Source organism: Geotrypetes seraphini, chromosome 8, assembly GCF_902459505.1.
Source record: "Geotrypetes seraphini chromosome 8, aGeoSer1.1, whole genome shotgun sequence".
NCBI lineage: Eukaryota > Metazoa > Chordata > Amphibia > Gymnophiona > Dermophiidae > Geotrypetes > Geotrypetes seraphini.
Window position 1 is genome coordinate 130,846,608 of NC_047091.1, and position 18,189 is coordinate 130,864,796.

The following is an 18,189-nucleotide window of genomic DNA, read 5'->3' on the forward strand; positions in this document are numbered from 1 at the left end:
AGTCGCGTCAGGAGGGCCACTGAGCATTCATGGATGCGTTGTGATAACATCACACGCATGCGCTTTTGTGAAACATCATTGTGTCGCATCCACACATGCTTGGAAACCCTCCATATGCGGCCCAGACTTGGGGAAGAAGAGACAAGGTTTGCATGGAGTGGAGTTTGAGGCAGCAGGGGATTCAATGAAGGCCCTGACACACCACTGGCATCTACATTGCCTATGGCTAAATCTGGGCCTGCACTATCTGTAGCTCAAACTTTCTTGTATTGATTTTACTGGTATTAAGCTTCAAACTAATTTATGATTATTCGTACAATCAACTGTATTATGTAATTTCTATTTACTATATTGTAATTACTTGTACTGTGTAATTACTATCTTCTACAAGTTTTACAATGTTGTATTTTTTCCCTAGTGCTTTTATTCTGAATTGTGTTTTCTTCTATTTTAAAAATTGTTTTATGACTTTGTATTTCTATTTCCTAGTGTAATACCACTGTGTAAACTACCACAAACTGATGGTTTGGCGGTATATAAAAATAAATTATTATTATCCTTTTCCTTTTTCTTGTCCCTGGAGCTAAAGGAGTTTCTTCACTCTGTGTGTCTTCCAAGCCCCAAGTGTGGCATTTTTGCACTACAGAACTTTGTAATAGCACAGAATAAAATAGAACCAATACTTAAACTTTGAAAATTTAAAATACAGTAAAACAAAATTTGAAACAGGTTTTGAAAACTCAGGTAGCAGCTAGAGATTATAGGCAGTGATGACTATCTTTGTGTTTTTATATTGACTTAACAGATGAACTGAATTTGCTGGTCCTCTGCTCAGGAAGTGAGGAATCACAGAATGTTGCAGCTAGTGCCACCAGTCAGCAAGAACAGAGTCCTCTCAGACTTCCCTAAGGTAAACCTAAAGTTTCAGATATACAATGTGAGCCACTAACTGGTAGTCCTTTTTGAGCCCTCTGACTGAAATCAAAAGCCTGTACAAGAAAGGGAGTTAAAGCTTTCCTGTCATAAGAACCATCTTTTCAAAACGACTGAGGGCTCTAAATCCAACATAAGCAGTAAATGAGTTTACTCAATAATGGAGTTGCTCGAACATGCACAGAACTGGTACCCAGCCCCACTGGGTACATAGAGCTAGTCAAACTGAGAAGATTATCCTTTCTGAAGTAAATCTGCCTTTGAAAGGGAAATGCTACCTTCCATTTCATCCCACCGATCTATCCAAATACTTGTGCGTTATGTCCAGGTAGAGATATGCGTTATGTGCGTTATATGTGTTATGTGCGTTATGTCCAGCAGGTAGAGATAGAGATCAGCAGAGCTCTGCCATAAATGATAATGTTCAGCAGCCTCCCTTCACATCCCTTGCAGCCTTCTGTGTGGTGCTTGCTCCTGGCCTTTAAGTTCAGTTATCGAAAATACTGAAGAGAAACTGCTGAATAGTATCCGTTATGGCAGAACTCTATCTCCGCCTGCTGGAAGATGCAGTTGCAAAGAGGTGGCTAGGGGGAGGATGTAACCCGCAAGTCTCTGGATTGATCTGTTGTGACTAAAGGTAAGAGCTAATTTCTCCTTGTCTGAAATGCTCAGTTTCAAATGGTTATAGTTAACTCCCACAAATTTCAGAGCAAACAGCAAAGGAAGATGGAACAAGCATTGAAATCATGTTTTACTGAAATATGTATTAGAAGAATGGTAAAGGAAATTCTTGTAAATATAATACTTTGGCATGTGTAAATGAATTGAAAGGCATAGATATGATAGGAATGGACGGAGGGGAGCAAAGTATTGGAGAGAATGGATGACACTGCTACAGGAAGGTAGACTGAAGACCTTACATCAGTCTTTCCTCCTTTACCCACTTGTTTCCATCTTGGGTTCTGTCTTTGCACATTCTCATTTGCATTGGAGCCTTTCGGTCTTGTCCTCATCAATCCTGCCTCTTATAGGTAAATCCATCATAAATTTTAAGTTGTATTACTGCATTTGGGAACAACTGGCATACCTGGCTGCAGTAATGCCAGATGGAAAGCCCAGAATGGGTCCTGTCATTTTTCAATACTGGGAGAATTGCGGCCTCTTTCTAGCTACTCTGGCGGGCTCGGATGAAATGGCTTAGTTTTTCTTGGGCTTGTGTCAAAGGGATTAGATTTTCTTGGCCCTCCTTACCTAGAATTACCAGATGTCCAGGAAAATCTTGACATGTCCTCTTTTTGGAGGACTGTCCTGGTGACCGAACAGATTTAAAAAAAATAGCTGTTTGGATTTTCAAAGAGTGCCAAGCTCAGGGCCACATCTGGAATGTCTCTAAGCATGCATGGATGTGACGCAATGACATCACGCGCATGTGTGCATGTATATGACATCATTGTGTCACATCTGTGCATGCTCGGAGGCCCTCCAGATTTGGCCCTGAGCTTGAGGAAAGAGAGGAGTAGAGGTATGTGTGGGAGCATGGCTGGGGCAGAACAGGCCGGAACTGGGTGCAGGGCCACGTGTCTGTTTTTTGGCTCCACAAAATCTGGTAACCTTATCCTTACCCCCACTAGATGAGCAAGAGTTAGTTAAAAGTCCACCCACCCATGTCAGGCACTTTCCCCTGCCTGTAAGTCCTTTGTGGTCCTAATGGGGGGAGGGGACCTGAGTCCTGACCTCTAACAGCACAACATGTCAGAACATATCACTAAGATTCAGACTACCAAAATAAGGGAGCAGCTTAGCTTCGGTGAAACTAGATCATGGAGACAGCAAAACAAGTAGAAGCAGTCAGACAAAACAGTAGAGCTAGTGAGAATCTTTAGAGCTTCTACCAGCCAAAGATAGCACTAAGAACATATTACAAAATGCATCTCGTGATAAAGTTTTTTTTAACTTAAAGAAGCCAGTACTGTACTACCAAAATTATAACAAGGTCACAACCAGCAATATTTCAAAGAATCAGTGAAGAATTACGTCTCTTAGAAAAAGCTCAGACACAGTAAACTTTGATTGTTGTGTTAATGTAGTAGTCCTCATTGCCAGACCCCTCTACAGTCAGGGTGACCTTCCAATATTCTTGAACTGAACTTCCTTTATCCCAGGACAAGCAGGCAGATATTCTCAGATATGGGTGACGACAGAGCCCGGATGCAGACGTCTCACAAGCAGACTTGCTTGAAGAAACTCGAAGTTTCGAGTCGCCCATACTGCGCATGCGCGAGTGCCTTCCCACCCAGTGCAGGGCACGTCTCCTCAGTTCTCAGTTTTCCGCGGAGCCGAGAAGTCTGTCTTTGACTCTCTGGGTTTAACTTCGTTCATTTGTGCCTTCTCTGAACCGCGGTTTGTATTTTTTTCCTCACGAATCGCTGTTCTTATTTTCTTTCTTTTATTTTTGGTTAAAAAAATAAATAAATTTTCTTCTTCCGTCCGTTTTCCAGGACAGGCTGCTCGGCCGCAGCCTGAGGGCTTCAATCTTGCGTCGGCTATTTTTCCTTCTATGTCCCAGCCTGCCACGGGCTTCAAGAGGTGTAACAGGTGTCAGCGTGCGGTCTCTCTTACGGACCCTCATGTACGCTGCCTCAAGTGCCTTGGGCCAAAACATCATCCTAGGTCGTGCCTGCCTTGCCAAACACTTCAGCCTCGTGCTTTCAAGCGTCGTCGTATTTTGGTGGACAAGCTCTTCGAGATGGAGTCTTCTACTGATCCCTCGACTTTGAAGGCGTCCTCGGCCTCGACTCCTACTGAGGTCCCTCCTGTGCCTACTGCTTCCACCTCGAGCCTCATCAGACCTTTGTCTTTTGCAGCGGCTCTTACTTCGACGTCATCTGCTGTATCTTCCCCTTTTTCCTCAGGTGAGATAGCACCAGCGTGCTTGACTTTAAGAATAAATGGGACATCCATGTGAGATCCCTACGGAAGTCGGGTCAAGGATCTAGGTCATTAGCACTCAGACTTAACGGGGTGGGTCAGTAGAGTGGGCAGACTTGATGGGCTATAGCCCTTTTCTGCCGTCATCTTTCTATGTTTCTATCAAAGATTCCACAACTCAAGGGGTTATTGTAGCGACCCGACAGACTACCTGGTTCCTACAAAGTTTTGGATTCGAAATCAACTTTCCAAAATCTCAGCTTCAACTCTCAAAGACTCTACAATTCATTGGAGCTGTTCTGGATACTGTCCAATGCAGAGCATTCCTTCCACAATGCCTGGAAGCTCTTCTTCACCTCTGTCAAACTGTGTCTTCCCGCTCTTCCATCTTAGCGAGACACATGATGGTACTTCTGGGTCACATGGCCTTTACAGTACACGTAACTCCTTTTGCCATACTTCACCTCAGAATTCCTCATGGACCCTGGCATCTCAATGCACGCAGGTTTGCGACCCTCCCTCTCGACACATTTCAGTCACTCCTTCATTCAAGAAGTCTCTCCGTTGGTGGATGCTCTCTTCCAATCTTTCCAGAGGCTTGCTTTTTCAAACGCCCCCTCATCAGAAGGTCCTCACGACAGACTCTTCGACCTATGCTTGGGGCGCTCATCTTGATGGTCTCCGTACACAAGGCCACTGGACCAGTACAGATCATCAGTGTCACAAAAATCTGTTGGAACTCAGAGCGATTTTCAAGGCTCTCAATGCTTTTCAACATCTTCTTCACAACCAGGTAGTCCCCATCCGGACGGACAACCAAGTCGCCATGTATTACGTCAACAAACAGGGAGGGACAGGATCTGCCTCCCTTTGCCAAGAAGCTCTGAAAGGTTGGGACTGGGCAATCCGCCACAAAACCTTCCTCAAAGCTGTCTACATTCAAGAGGCAAAGAATTGCTTGGTGGACAACTTGAGTCGTCTCCTGCAGCCTCACGAATGGACACTCCATTCTGCCCATCTTCATCAAATTTTTTCGCAGTGGGGAATGCCTCAGATAGACCTCTTTGCAGCTCCCCACAACTACAAACTACCTTAATTTTGCTCCAGGATATATTCTCCTCATCGCCTGGAGGCAGATGCTTTTCTTCTGGAATGGTCAAATCTTTTTCTCTATGCATTTCCTCCATTCCCTCTCATTCTCAAGACTCTGGTCAAGTTGAAGAACGATCATGCCACCATGATTCTAATTGCTCCTCAGTGGCCGATACAACCTTGACAACCTTGGTACTCCCTTCTACTTCAACTCAGCAGCAGGGAGCCATACCTTCTACCAGTTTTCCCTTCTCTACTTACACAGAGTCAAGGATCTCTGCTTCATCCCAACCTGCAGTCTCTATACCTGACAGCTTGGTACCTTTCAACATAACCCCTCTTCAGTTTTCTCAATCTGTAAGAGACGTTTTAGAAGCTTCTAGAAAGCCTACCACTAGACAATGCTATCACCAAAAGTGGACTAGATTTTCTACCTGGTGATTTTCTCATCATAAGGAGCCTCAGCATTCCTCCTTATCTTCTGTTTTGTTCTACCTTTTGCACTTATCCAATTCTGGCCTCAAGTCTACATCTATCCAAGTCCATCTCAGTACAATTGCAGCTTTCCATCAGCCTATTGAAGGGAAACCCCTCTCTGCTCATCCAGTGGTTTCCAAATTCATGAAAGGACTTTTCAATGTCAAACCTCCTCTCAAACCACCTCCTGTGGTTTGGGACCTCAATGTTGTCCTTACTCAACTCATGAAGCCTCCATTTGAACCAATTGAAAAGGCTCATCTGAAGTATCTCACTTGGAAAGTGGTATTTCTCATAGCCCTCACTTCTGCTCGACGAGTCAGTGAGCTGCAGGCTTTAGTTGCTGACCCACCATTCATGGTGTTCCATCATGACAAAGTGGTTCTTCGTACTCATCCTAAATTCCTCCCTAAAGTGGTCTCAGAATTTCATTTCAACCAATCCATTGTTCTTCCAGTATTTTTTCCAAAGCCTCATTCTCACCATGGAGAATCAGCTCTTCATACTGTGGACTGTAAACGTGCTTTGGCCTTCTACTTGGAACGCACCAAACCACACAGAACTGCTCCTCAACTTTTTGTTTCCTTCGATCCAAATAAGTTGGGCCATCCTATTTCTAAGCGTACCATCTCCAACTGGATGGCAGCTTGTATCTCATTCTGCTATGCCCAGGCTGGGCATACACAGTAAAGTCACAGCCCATAAGGTTAGAGCTATGGCAGCTTCAGTAGCTTTCCTCAGATCTACACCTATTGAGGAAATTTGTAGAGCTGCTACTTGGTCTTCGGTTCATACCTTCACTTCTCACTATTTTCTGGATACTTTCTCCAGACGGGATGGACAGTTTGGCCAGACAGTATTACAAAATTTATTCTCCTAAATTGCCAACACTCCCACCATCCCATTCTGGTTAGCTTGGAGGTCACCCATATGTGAGAATACCTGCCTGCTTGTCCTGGGATAAAGCACAGTTACTTACCGTAACAGGTGTTATCCAGGGACAGCAGGCAGCTATTCTCACAACCCAGCCACATCCCCTGGTTGGCTTCTCTGCTAGCTATCTGAACTGAGGAGACGCGCCCTGCGCTGGGCGGGAAGGTACTTGCGCATGCGTGGTGCGGGTGACTCGAAAGTTCGATTATCCCAGGACAAGCAGACAGCATATTCTCACACATGGCTGACGTCACCGACGGAGCCCCGCAGCGGACAACCTCGAAAGCAAACTTGCTTGAAGATCTCGAGCTTTCGAGTGCTGCACCGCGCATGCGCGCGTGCCTTCCCGCCCGAACTAGGGGGGCGCATCTCCTGTGAGGATCCTCAGTTCAACGTTTTCCGTGGATCCGAGAAGACTTGTTCATCTCGCTCCGCAGCGTTGTGCCTTCTCGCACCACGGCTGGATTTTATTTAGTCGCTGTGCGTTTGCTGATTATTGCCTTTCATTTTTTCTTTTTTTTAAAAAAAACAAACAAACAAATTTATAGTTTAGTTTTTGTTTTTTCTTTTCTCCGGGCGCGGAGACTCCGGGCATAGGCCCAGTCTCTTTTTTCACCGGAACGGACTTCATTTTTTCTATGTCCCGGCCTTTGACGGGGTTTAAACGTTGCTACCAGTGCGGCAGGATGATTTCTATCACTGACCCTCATAGTCGGTGTATGATTTGTTTGGGTGCCACTCACAACCCCGAGGATTGTGTTCGTTGTCTCACCCTTCAGCCTCGTGCTTTTCGCCGCTGCTGTGACCGGTTTTTGCAACTTTTCTCCATGGAACCTGAGAAGACCTCGACTGTATCGATGCCTTCCGGACCTAAGTCCTCGACCTCGGGGGTGGCCTCGGGCGCTAAGACATCGCCCTCGACGGCTGCCCCGGCCTCAGCCTCGAAGGCCTCCTCGGTCCCGTCCTCGAAGCCTGCACCTGGGGGTAAATCTCCTGCTTCCTTTTCAGGTACCTTGTCCAAGAAGCCTCCAGAGTCCCTGTCCATGCAACCCGTGGCTCCGGGTGGGACGCTGTCCATGAGGCCTTCAGCTAAACGTGCCTCCAAGTCTCGGGAATACTCTCAATCGAGATCGCCCTCCTTGGAGCGCACCGAATCCCTTGGTCTCGGTGCCCATGTTTGAAGATATGCTCAAGTCTATCTTGACCACGCAAATTTCTTCCATTGTAGCTCAGTTGGTCCTGACTTCGACCTTACCTCCGGTGGGCCAGCCTGAGCAGCAGCCCGAGACTCTGTTACAGCATCCACGGGGCAGGTCTCGCAGGAGGGTTTCTTCTTCAGACTCCTCCCCGGATCTTCCTTCGAAACCCTCTTTGCCTCGTCCGAAACATCGCTCGAGGCAGTCGAAGCACCTTTCTTCGAGGAGCTCGAAGCCCTCTGAATTTTCTTCGAGGCAACTTCCTCGTTCTGATATTAAGGGCACCTCTTCTCCTTTATCTTCGAGGCATTCGAGATCGAGGACTCCTCCCTCGAGGCCTTTGCTTCGAGACTTGTCTCCTCCAGTTTCGAGGCATTCCGCGCCTCGAACTCCAAGGACGACACCGTCGAGGAGTCTAAAGAGGAAGCATTCCTTCACTCCGCCGCAAACTGGGAGTGGGGCTTCTTCGGTGACAGTGCGGTTGGAATCGGAGCCGGTGTCTCAGTACTCCCGTGAGGCTTCTCCATCTTATTCCGTGGCGCCTCGTTCCCGGTCTGCCTCTCCTGAGGGGGCTTCATCCTCGAAATCATCCTCGTTTGCAAAGTTTGTCTTCGAAAAGGGGCAGGCTCTTCATTTGGACTTACACTCAGATTCCAAATATACCCCAGAATACTTGGCAGACATGGAACTCTCACATCCTCCCAAGGAGACTTTGAGGTTGCCCATGACTCCGGTTCTTAAGCAGACCTTCATGCGCAATATGGAAACTCCTTACTCTGTCACGGCTATTCCATCAAAGTTGGAGTTGAGATATTGCACTATCCCCTGTAAGGGCTTCCAAAAGTCTCAACTCTCTCACCAATCTTTAGTAGTTGAGTCCTCCCTCAAGAAAGCTCATCCATCTAAGATCTTTGCAACTGTTCCCCCTGGTCGCGAAGGTCGCACCATGGATAAATTTGGCCGTCGATTATATCAGAATTCGATGATGGCTAATAGGATATTGAACTATAACTATGTTTTTACGTCCTACTTCAACCATTTTTTAAAGATGTTGCCATCCTTCTATCCCGACGTGTCCAAACACCGTTTGTCTGAATTCAAGCAAATCCTCTAGGCTCTTTCACAGTTGAGGCTTTTTATGTTGCAGGCATCTTATGATGCCTTTGAGCTTTCTTTGAGGGTGTCGGCTTTTGCGGTCGCCATGCGTCGCCTGGCCTGGCTCCGCATAGTCGACATGTACCCTAACTTGCAGGACTGTCTCGCCAACTTGCCTTGTCAGGGCAATGAGTTGTTTGACGACTCCATTGAAGCTGCCACCAAGAGACTCTCTGAACATGAGCGCTCTTTTGCTTCTCTGCTCAGATCGAAGCCCAAACCGTCTACGTCCCGGGCTTATAAACCACCGGCTCAGCGTTACCCGATGAAGACAACACCTGCTTTTTCTAGGCCTCCTCCTCGACGTCCTCAACAGCATCAACGTCCTCAGAAGCCTCAGGCGCCTGCAGCCGCCTAACCGGCTCCATCTTTTTGATGTTCCGGTCCTGAGCAATCTATCCTCCCTGCAAAATTCTCCTCTGCCCATCAGAGGTCGCCTTTCCCTGTTTTCTTCCCGTTGGGAAAGTATAACATCGGACCTCTGGGTGCTGACAATTATCCACAAGGGATACTCTCTGCGCCTGATTCAGGTGCCCCCAGATCACCCTCCAAGAGAGTGTCATTCCAGTTCCTCGCAACTCCCCCTTCTTCTTCAAGAGGCTCAGGCATTTCTTCGCCTTAGAGCGGTGGAGGAGATTCCTCCTTCCCAGCCCAATCTAGGTTTCTACTCCAGGTATTTCCTGGTGTCCAAGAAGACGGGGAATTTGCGACCCATTCTGGATCTTTGAGCCCTCAACAAATTTCTAGTCAAAGAGAAGTTTTGCATGCTCTCATTGCCGATCTTATACTCCCTCATGGATCAGGGGGATTGGATGTGCTCACTGGATCTCAAAGAGGCTTATACTCATATCCCTGTTCATCCAAACTTTCGCAAATATCTCAGATTCAAGGTGGGGAATCTTCATCTCCAATACAGGGTTCTTCCTTTCGGCCTGGCAGCCTCCCCCAGAGTGTTCACCAAGTGTTTGGTTGTAGTGGCTGCGGCTCTGCGCTCTCGAGGTTTTCAGGTGTTTCCCTACCTCGACGATTGGCTTATCAAGGCCCCTTCTCCTCCAGAGGTTATTGCAGCGACCCATCAGACTATTACATTTCTTCAAGGTCTGAGGTTCCATGTCAACTTTCCCAAATCTCTATTGGTTCCAGCCCAGTCTCTACAATTTATTGGCACGACTCTGGATTCTGTCAGCATGAGGGCGTTCCTTCCACTGAACCGTCAGGAAACCCACTTTTGACTCTGCCAGCAGGTGTCTTGTCTTCCGACCATCTCTGCCCGTCAGATGATGGTTCTGCTCGGTCACATGGCTTCTACGGTTCATGTGACCCCCCTTGCCAGACTTTACCTTCGCATTCCTCAGTGGACCCTGGCGTCTCAATGGCAACAAGCTCTGTACTCGCCTTCTCGTCAAATAGCGGTGACTCCTTTATTGAAGAATTCTCTCCGCTGGTGGTTGCTCTCTTCCAATCTTTCCAGAGGTTTGCGGTTTCACGATCTTCCTCATCAGAAAGTGCTCACAACCGATACGTCCACCTACGCGTGGTGAGCCCACGTAGATGGTCTCCGTATGCAAGGGTTGTGGACTTCCACAGACCGTCGGTGTCATATCAATCTGTTGGAACTCAGAGCGAATTTCCTTGCTCTCAAAGCTTTTCTTCATCTACTTCACGACCAGGTGGTACTTGTTCGGACAGACAATCAGGTAGCCGTGTATTATGTCAACAAACAGGGAGGGACGAGATCTCACTCCCTTTGTCAGGAATCTCTCCGGTTGTGGCACTGGGCAATTTCTTACAACATCTTTCTCAGAGCTGTCTACATTCAGGGTCAACAGAACTGTCTGGCAGACAAATTGAGTCGTCTGCTGCAACCTCACGAATGGTCACTCAATTCCCCCACGCTTCGTCAGGTGTTTGTTCGATGGGGGACCCCTCAGATAGACCTGTTTGCGTTGCCCAGCAACTTCAAACTCCCTCTGTTTTGCTCCCGCATTTTCTCGCCTCACCTCACCGTCTCAAGGCGGATGCGTTTCTTCTGGACTGGAGGAATCAGTTTCTTTATGCCTTCCCTCCATTTCCTCTGATTCTCAGGACTCTTGTCAAAGCTGAAGTCGGAACATGCCACCATGATCCTGATAGCTCCTCGGTGGCCCAGACAACTGTGGTACTCCCTTCTTCTTCAACTCAGCATCAGGGAGCCTCTGCTTCTACCAGTTTTTCCTTCTCTGCTCACTCAGAGTCAAGGGCCTTTGCTTCATCCCAATCTGCAGTCTCTACACTTGACAGCTTGGTATCTTTCTGCGTAACGGACTCTTCTCAATTTTCTCAGTCTGTTCGAGATGTCTTCCTTGCTTTCAGAAAGCCGTCCACTCGTCAATGTTATGGCCAAAAGTGGACTAGATTTTCTGCTTGGTGTTCCAGCCGTCAGCTTCATCCGATGTCTTCCTCCTTAGCTTCAGTTCTGGACTATTTGCTTCACTTGTCCCAATTGGGCCTCCAATCTACATCTATTCGAGTCCATCTCAGTGCTATTGCTGCTTTTCATCAGCCTCTGGATGGGAAACCGCTCTCTGCGTACCCCATGGTTTCCCGCTTTATGAAAGGGCTTTTTAATCTTCATCCACCTCTTAAACCGCCGCCTGTGGTTTGGGATCTTAATGTTGTTCTGGCTCAACTGATGAAACCTCCATTTGAACCTATTGTTAAGGCTCACCTCAAGTACCTCACTTGGAAAGCTGTGTTCTTGATTGCCCTCACTTCAGCTCGACGAGTCAGTGAGTTGCAAGCATTGGTTGCGGATCCACCTTTCACGGTCTTTCACCATGATAAGGTGGTCCTTCGTACACATCCTAAATTCTTGCCTAAAGTTGTTTCAGAATTTCACATCAGCCAATCTATTGTTCTGTCAGTCTTTTTCCAAAGCCGCATTCTCATCCGGGAGAGACGGCACTTCATACTTTGGACTGCAAATGTGCCTTGACTTTCTACCTTCAACGCACTCAACCTCACAGAACATCTCCTCAACTCTTCATCTCCTTTGATCCGAATAGGTTGGGACGTCCTATCTCGAAGCGTACCATCTCCAACTGGATGGCTGCTTGCATCTCTTTCTGCTATGCTCAGGCTGGTCTTCCTCTGCAAGGTCGAGTGACGGGCCATAAAGTTTGAGCTATGGCGGCATCTGTAGCTTTCCTCAGATCAACTCCTATTGAGGAAATCTGCAAGGCTGCCACTTGGTCCTCGGTTCATACTTTCACCTCTCATTACTGTCTGGATACTTTATCCAGGAGAGATGGCCATTTTGGCTAATCTGTTTTGCAAAATCTTTTTTCTTGATTGCCAACTTTCCCTCCATCCCTTTTTACTTAGCTTGGAGGTCACCCATGTGTGAGAATATGCTGCCTGCTTGTCCTGGGATAAAGCACAGTTACTTACCGTAACAGTTGTTATCCAGGGACAGCAGGCAGATATTCTCACAACCCTCCCACCTCCCCTGGTTGGCTTCTTGGCTAAGTATCTAAACTGAGGATCCTCACAGGAGATGCGCCCCCTAGTTCGGGCGGGAAGGCACGCGCGCATGTGCGGTGCAGCACTCGAAAGCTCGAGATCTTAATGCAAGTTTGCTTTCGAGGTTGTCCGCTGCGGGGCTCCGTCGGTGACGTCACCCCTGTGTGAGAATATCTGCCTGCTGTCCCTGGATAACAACTGTTACGGTAAGTAACTGTGCTGTTTCTTCAAGCAAATCTGCTTGTGAGACGTCTGCGTCCGGGTTCCGTCGATGACATCACCCATATGTGAGAATAGCTGCCTGCTGTCCCTGGATAACACCTGTTACGGTAAGTAACTGTGCTTTCCTGTAGCACACCTTCTATGGGTCCAGAACAAATTCTTCTTGCTTCTAGAACTTTATGGCTTCTCTGATTCAACAGTAACCAAACTTGATTAGAGAACTTAGGGAGAATGCAGATTAGTTTCCCCTCTTCCAGGCCTCATACAGATTAGCCTTCCCTCATCCTCTTTTCTAATCGCCTCTGATGGGGGGGTTCAAACAGGTTTTTTCCCCAGTTAGCAAAATATGAATATTGAGCTCTTGATGGCATTTCAGGTTATACAAAACGCAGCAGCACGATTGATAATGGGATTATCTAAATTTGATCATATTTCACCATAACTCCAAAAATTACATTGGCTTCCAGTCACCTTCAGAGTACAGTATAAAGCAGTGATGATTTGCCATCAGTTCTTGTATGGAAACATCCCAGAATTGTTTAAAAATAATATACTCGGCTATATACCAAAAAGATCTTTGCGTTCTGAGAATTTAGCTTTACTGAGGACATCTGTGAAGCCAAGTCTTGTTGAGACTGGTAAAATGACTTTCTGTTGTGCAGGAGTTAAGTTGTGGAACTCCTTGGTGGGTCAGATACAAAATTGCTGTGAAAAGGGCAGGTTTAGAAAACTGCTTAAGACCCAATTATTTGCCTTTTTTTTTTTTTTTTTAGCTATTTCTGGCAAAGTTGATGAATTATCCACGATTTTTATTATCTAAACTATGATATCTTTCTGAGGATTATTTGCATGTTTATTTTATCAAATGTCTGTTTCATCGTGTATTTGTTTTATCATGTGTCTATTTTAAATACTATGTATGTAAATTATGGGTTCCTTTTACTAAGCTGCGATAGTATTTTTAGCACGTGCTAAACCCACGCTACGCGGCTAGAACTAACGCCAGCTCAATGCTGATGTCAGCGTCTAGCATGCGTGGCAATTTAGCGCACGCTAAAACCGCTATCGCAGCTTAGTAAAAGGAGCCCTATGTAAACCGCTTAGTTTTAAACAGTATATAAATTTTTAAATAAATAAATAAAATAGGGGCTTCGTTAAACAGCCACCAGCCCTTGGAGAGGACAACAGTTAACCTTAATCTTACAGTCCTGTCCTCTACCTCCAGTTCACCAAAAAGAAAATATGAAATTCATGAATCATAGAAGTAGGTATTTTATGGTTCAGGGTATGTGTTTTTTTAACAGCAGGCAATAGCTTAACCTGCTTCAACCTAGGGAGTGTTTTTAAAGGTCTCTAGAGACTCTAAATTCAGCTTCATTCTTAACTTCCCCATATAGGAACACCTTCTTCTTCCCTGATAGGTCCCATGTTTGTCAGATCTTAAAGAGGAAATACCATTCCTTAGCAACAGCAGCAGATGAATCCAGAGACCAATGGGAATAGCACACATCTACCAGCAGGTGGAGATAGAGAAACTGATTAACAGGTGGTCCTATTGGCTGACACTCCTCCTGTATCTCCAGTATGCTCTATCTCCCAACAGGTGATGGTCGCTATTCGAAGAGCTCCTGGATTTTGGCTGTGACTGGAACTTTATTTTCTCCTGTTGAGGTTTCTCTTCACTGAGACTGCCATTCTATTTCTCCTGTTGAGGTTTCTCTCCAGTGAGCTGGTGATGCTATTTCTCCTGTTGAGATTTTCTCTTCAGTGAGACAGGGATGTCCGGCTGAACGGTGCCGGCTTTAGGGGTTACACCTGGGCCCCCCCAAGTCGCTGCCTCACCCTCCCTCCATTGCTAGAGGATCTGACTGGGTCTCAATTTTTTCTTCTTTCCCTTCTCTGTTTAAAAAAAAAAAAAAAGGGGAGACCACAGTTGCTACATTCTGCCCTGTTAGTGCTGCACAACCAGCTCTTACTGGCTTCAACTGGCCCTAACAACAAGCTTGAGTATGTATGTGGTTTTTACTGTTGTTTGAACTTCAGGTTCTGTTTGGGAGTCTTAGTACTGTGGGTTCGGTCAACGTATGTTTAAGGAATGGATATTTTATTGAGGCTAAATTTTATGACTAGAAATCTGTTGAGGGAGCCGGGACTTTCCCGCCCTTTGCATGCACGCGCTTGGTTTCCTTGTTGGTTACAGCACGGCAGTAGCGGTGCGATTTCTTGCTCGCACTTGTTCTCCTCGGGTTTCAGTGCAGCAGTAGTAGTCCTGTTTATTCCAAGGTTCTCTTTCGTCGGTGTTTGTCGTGGCCATGTGTAGCTGATTGTGCAGGTGCCGGTTTATAGCACATGAGATGGGACATGTTTTTTCCGGCGCTGTGGGAAGCACCACACCATTTTTCTAGTTATTCCCTGAGTCTGATTTTCTTTCTATGCAGGCCGTGGCAGGGTAAATTTTGCGGGGCTTGAATTCGACTATGTTTCTAGGAGCGTTGAAACAGTGGCCACGTGTCAGTGAGAATCAGGCATGCGCTTGGATCTCCGGTGATGGCGGGAGAGCTGCAGCATACCGGTAGTTTATTTACAGCTGACTTTGGTCAGGGTATGCCACGGCTTCTCTCCTTTCTGGTTCAGACAAGTTGTACGTGTTTCACCAGCTTTGGGACAAGCTTGGGCAGATTTATATGTCTATGTCTGTGTTCCTGCTGTATTCCCTTGAAGGAAGCTGCTAGTTTAATTGGACTCTGGGGTTAGCACTCAAGGGGATTACCAGAGAGACTCTGACCTGTGCTAGGTCACCCAGTCTCGGTTTGTCTCTGGACTGGGTCAACATACGGCAACTCACGGCACAGTGAGATCAGCAGTAAGATAGTGCCCTGTATTTCACACGGATATCTCATTGTCTCTCTTGAGGTCCCTGCAGATTGAGTCTTTGTTGGTAACTGTCCTTCTTATTTGGGCCTCTGTGCTGCGCTGCATGTGTCCAGTAGTGGCATTGGATATATTGTGAGCTTGCCGGTGCCGGGTTTGGTGACTGGCTACCGACCAGGGCTCAACAACAACAGATCTTAGCGTGCTTTCAAAAGAGATTGAAAGTCCTGCTGGATTTCATAAACATTGTAACATAAAAATGTCAGGAAAATAAAGCGTTTTTCAAAATCTGAGTCCAACTTTATTTCTTATCACAGTTCCCCAAATAGCAAAAGTGTCACAGCTTAAGCTTTGAACTCAGAATCAAACATGAACAGAAAATTGGGACTTGCAAAAATAGTCCCCCCTTTCTTGCAGGTAAGTGTCCAAATAGTCCTGTTATAGCTCTTTCTCACAGTTCTCATCCTCACAGGGGAAAAATCAGAGCTACCAAAACTTGCACAATCTTGTCTTAGATTTCCCTAGGGTTCACAAGCCCTAGTTTACTATACTGAAAATGCCTGGCTTTGATCAGGCCTTCCCAGCCATCTTAACAAGATGGTGGGGGAGGGGAGTAGCTGAATCCACCATATAAAGCTTGCCAAAACTGGCCCCACGATCCCCAACCCGAGAAGATCTTCAGTGGATTCTCCCCACTACTACCCCTCTCACACATTCAGCAACAAAGTCTCATGCAAGCAGAAAAAGGTAAAAGTAAAAATGCAAAAACAAACTTAATTCAGTGTCCCACAAAACAAGGCGCCAAATCCAGCAGTGAGTCTAGCAATGCTCACTCTGCCAGCACTAGTCCTTGTGCTTCCAGACAGCAAAAAGGATTCAAAAAAACAGTAAGGAAATCACACTTAAACTTTCATCCATGTAGACTTCTGATAAATCCATGGAAGTGTCCATCTCCTCTACTGCATCAGTGCTGGCTGGCTGGTTTGCCTCAGGGAAAGTTTCTGCATCCACCATCTCTACCTCATTACTCTGCTTGCATTCAGGAGCCCAGTCTTTTGAGACTTCTTCCTCTGCTGGCCCAGGACAGACTGACTGACTTTCCTAAGCTCTGCTTCTAAAGCTCTTAGTTGGCCACGCCCTAACCTGGGGGAGGGAAGGGCAAACTGCTGCTTCTGCTTAGCTTTCTCCTGTGACTTAATTAATCTCAGCAGCTGAGCATTCCCTGAGTTAGGAGCCCGCCTCCTAGGCTGTTCCTTTCCCAAGGTTACTCTAGATTCCTCAAAGCTGTTCCCCTGGTGTTCCACCTCCCCACAGAGTTCCTGTTCCTGAGTACTCATTTTGAACTCAGAGCCTGACTGTCTTCCTGAGTTAGAGCTGGTACATTGATCAGCCCTTTTCAGTTTCAGACTAGAGTTCTGAGGAGTTCTCTTGGGCACAAGCCTAGCTTTAAGGCTAGGGTTGTGACAATATATGCATAAAGGTGGTACTAACAGTTTCCAAGTTCAGGCTGTCTCTATGGGCATAATGACACTTCACATCTTCCTGCAGCCAGAACTCTCTTTCTCTATTTCTGAGAGGGCCTGGACTTCAGATTCCCATGCTTATCACAGTGGTTTCTCCTGTCGCCATCTTCTCATGGCACATGCTAGATGGACCCCCCCTCCCCCCGACCAGACAGGAAGGGCTGTGCAGCTCCTTCTCACCAGGAGCCAGTTACCTATTCTATCAAACCCGCGGAGGAGTGCGCGCTATGTGGCTGTTAGCCTCATCCCTGAAGCTCTCATTAGCGATGTGAGCTTTGTCTGATACCTGTTAGGATGCTGTTGTTTTCCACGGGGCGGTAGATGCAGCATCTTGATTGCGTCTAGTATGTATTCACTTTAAAGGACATACATATTTCGCTCACGTTGCATGGAGTTAGTACTGGTTTCATGGTTCCAGTATACTCCTCTTTACATTGTGAAACTTGATTTTTCCTAGGAGAATTTCTTTCTTCTTACAGATCCTACAGTTCTCATCCTGCCATTCCCTGACCTTCTGCACTTCATTCTGAGGGGATCTTGACTTCTTCCAATGACTCTTCAGGCTTTCTCATGAGGGAGAAGACATTATAATGTCAGGTCAGGGGGCTGTGAACATTTCCAGGATGCTTGCAACTTTGCATCCTCCTCAGGTTTCCGGTTTGTTCTTGGAGTCTCTATGTTTTGTGTTTCCCTTTTCAGTGTTACTGGTCCTCAGGGCAGCACATGCCATTTTGCCTACCCAAGGCTTCACGAACATTTTAAAAAATGTGGGCAGTGGTACCGTTTTGGCGCTACCAGGCGATTCACCTAATTTCTTCTTGACTCACTACTTGATTCGGACGTCTTCCAGTTGGGCCATTTGACTGACACGAAAAGGGTGGTTTCTTTTCCTCAGTTCTTTGGACGTGAATCTTCGTATTTGCACAGCGCTCTTTTCTCCTGTACTATTTATAGGTATATCGGGGAGATGTTTTTATTCATATAGGAGAGAAATGTGTTTCTTCCCAGAGACTAGGGCAATGGGTCACAGTCTCAGGTTTGCATTCTTCTTCGGTCACCATGACCAAAAGTATGGGATTCTGTACAGGTTCTAGGATCCATGTTGCTGACTCCACTGGGAACTTCGGCTTGTTTTCCCATTATAACGCTACAGCAGTCGCTTTTGTTCCGGTGGTTCCTGGTATCTCAGGGCTCCAATTATTTGGTAGGCTCCTCAAGCATCGCTCTGTATGAGTTAGTGGCTCAGCGAGATTTCTCTTTTCAAAGGCATGCCTCAGTCTTTGCTGGACTAGCTCATGGCCACCAAACATCCTGGGCTGTTGGGTTGGGGGGCTCGGTGCTTTCCATCCTCAGCTCCA

General features: G+C 46.5%; 1 protein-coding gene across 3 annotated transcripts in view; it reads left to right on the plus strand.

The window, feature by feature from the left end:
* The window catches only part of RAB36 (RAB36, member RAS oncogene family), a 120,945-nt gene that overhangs the window by 7,005 nt on the left and 95,751 nt on the right, over positions 1–18,189 (plus strand). For all 3 annotated transcript variants that reach the window (XM_033957131.1, XM_033957134.1, XM_033957133.1), the window contains exon 2: positions 806–910. In XM_033957131.1, coding sequence (XP_033813022.1) covers positions 854–910 — 57 coding nt within the window. In that variant the 5' untranslated portion in view covers positions 806–853. The remainder of the gene's footprint in view (positions 1–805; positions 911–18,189) is intronic.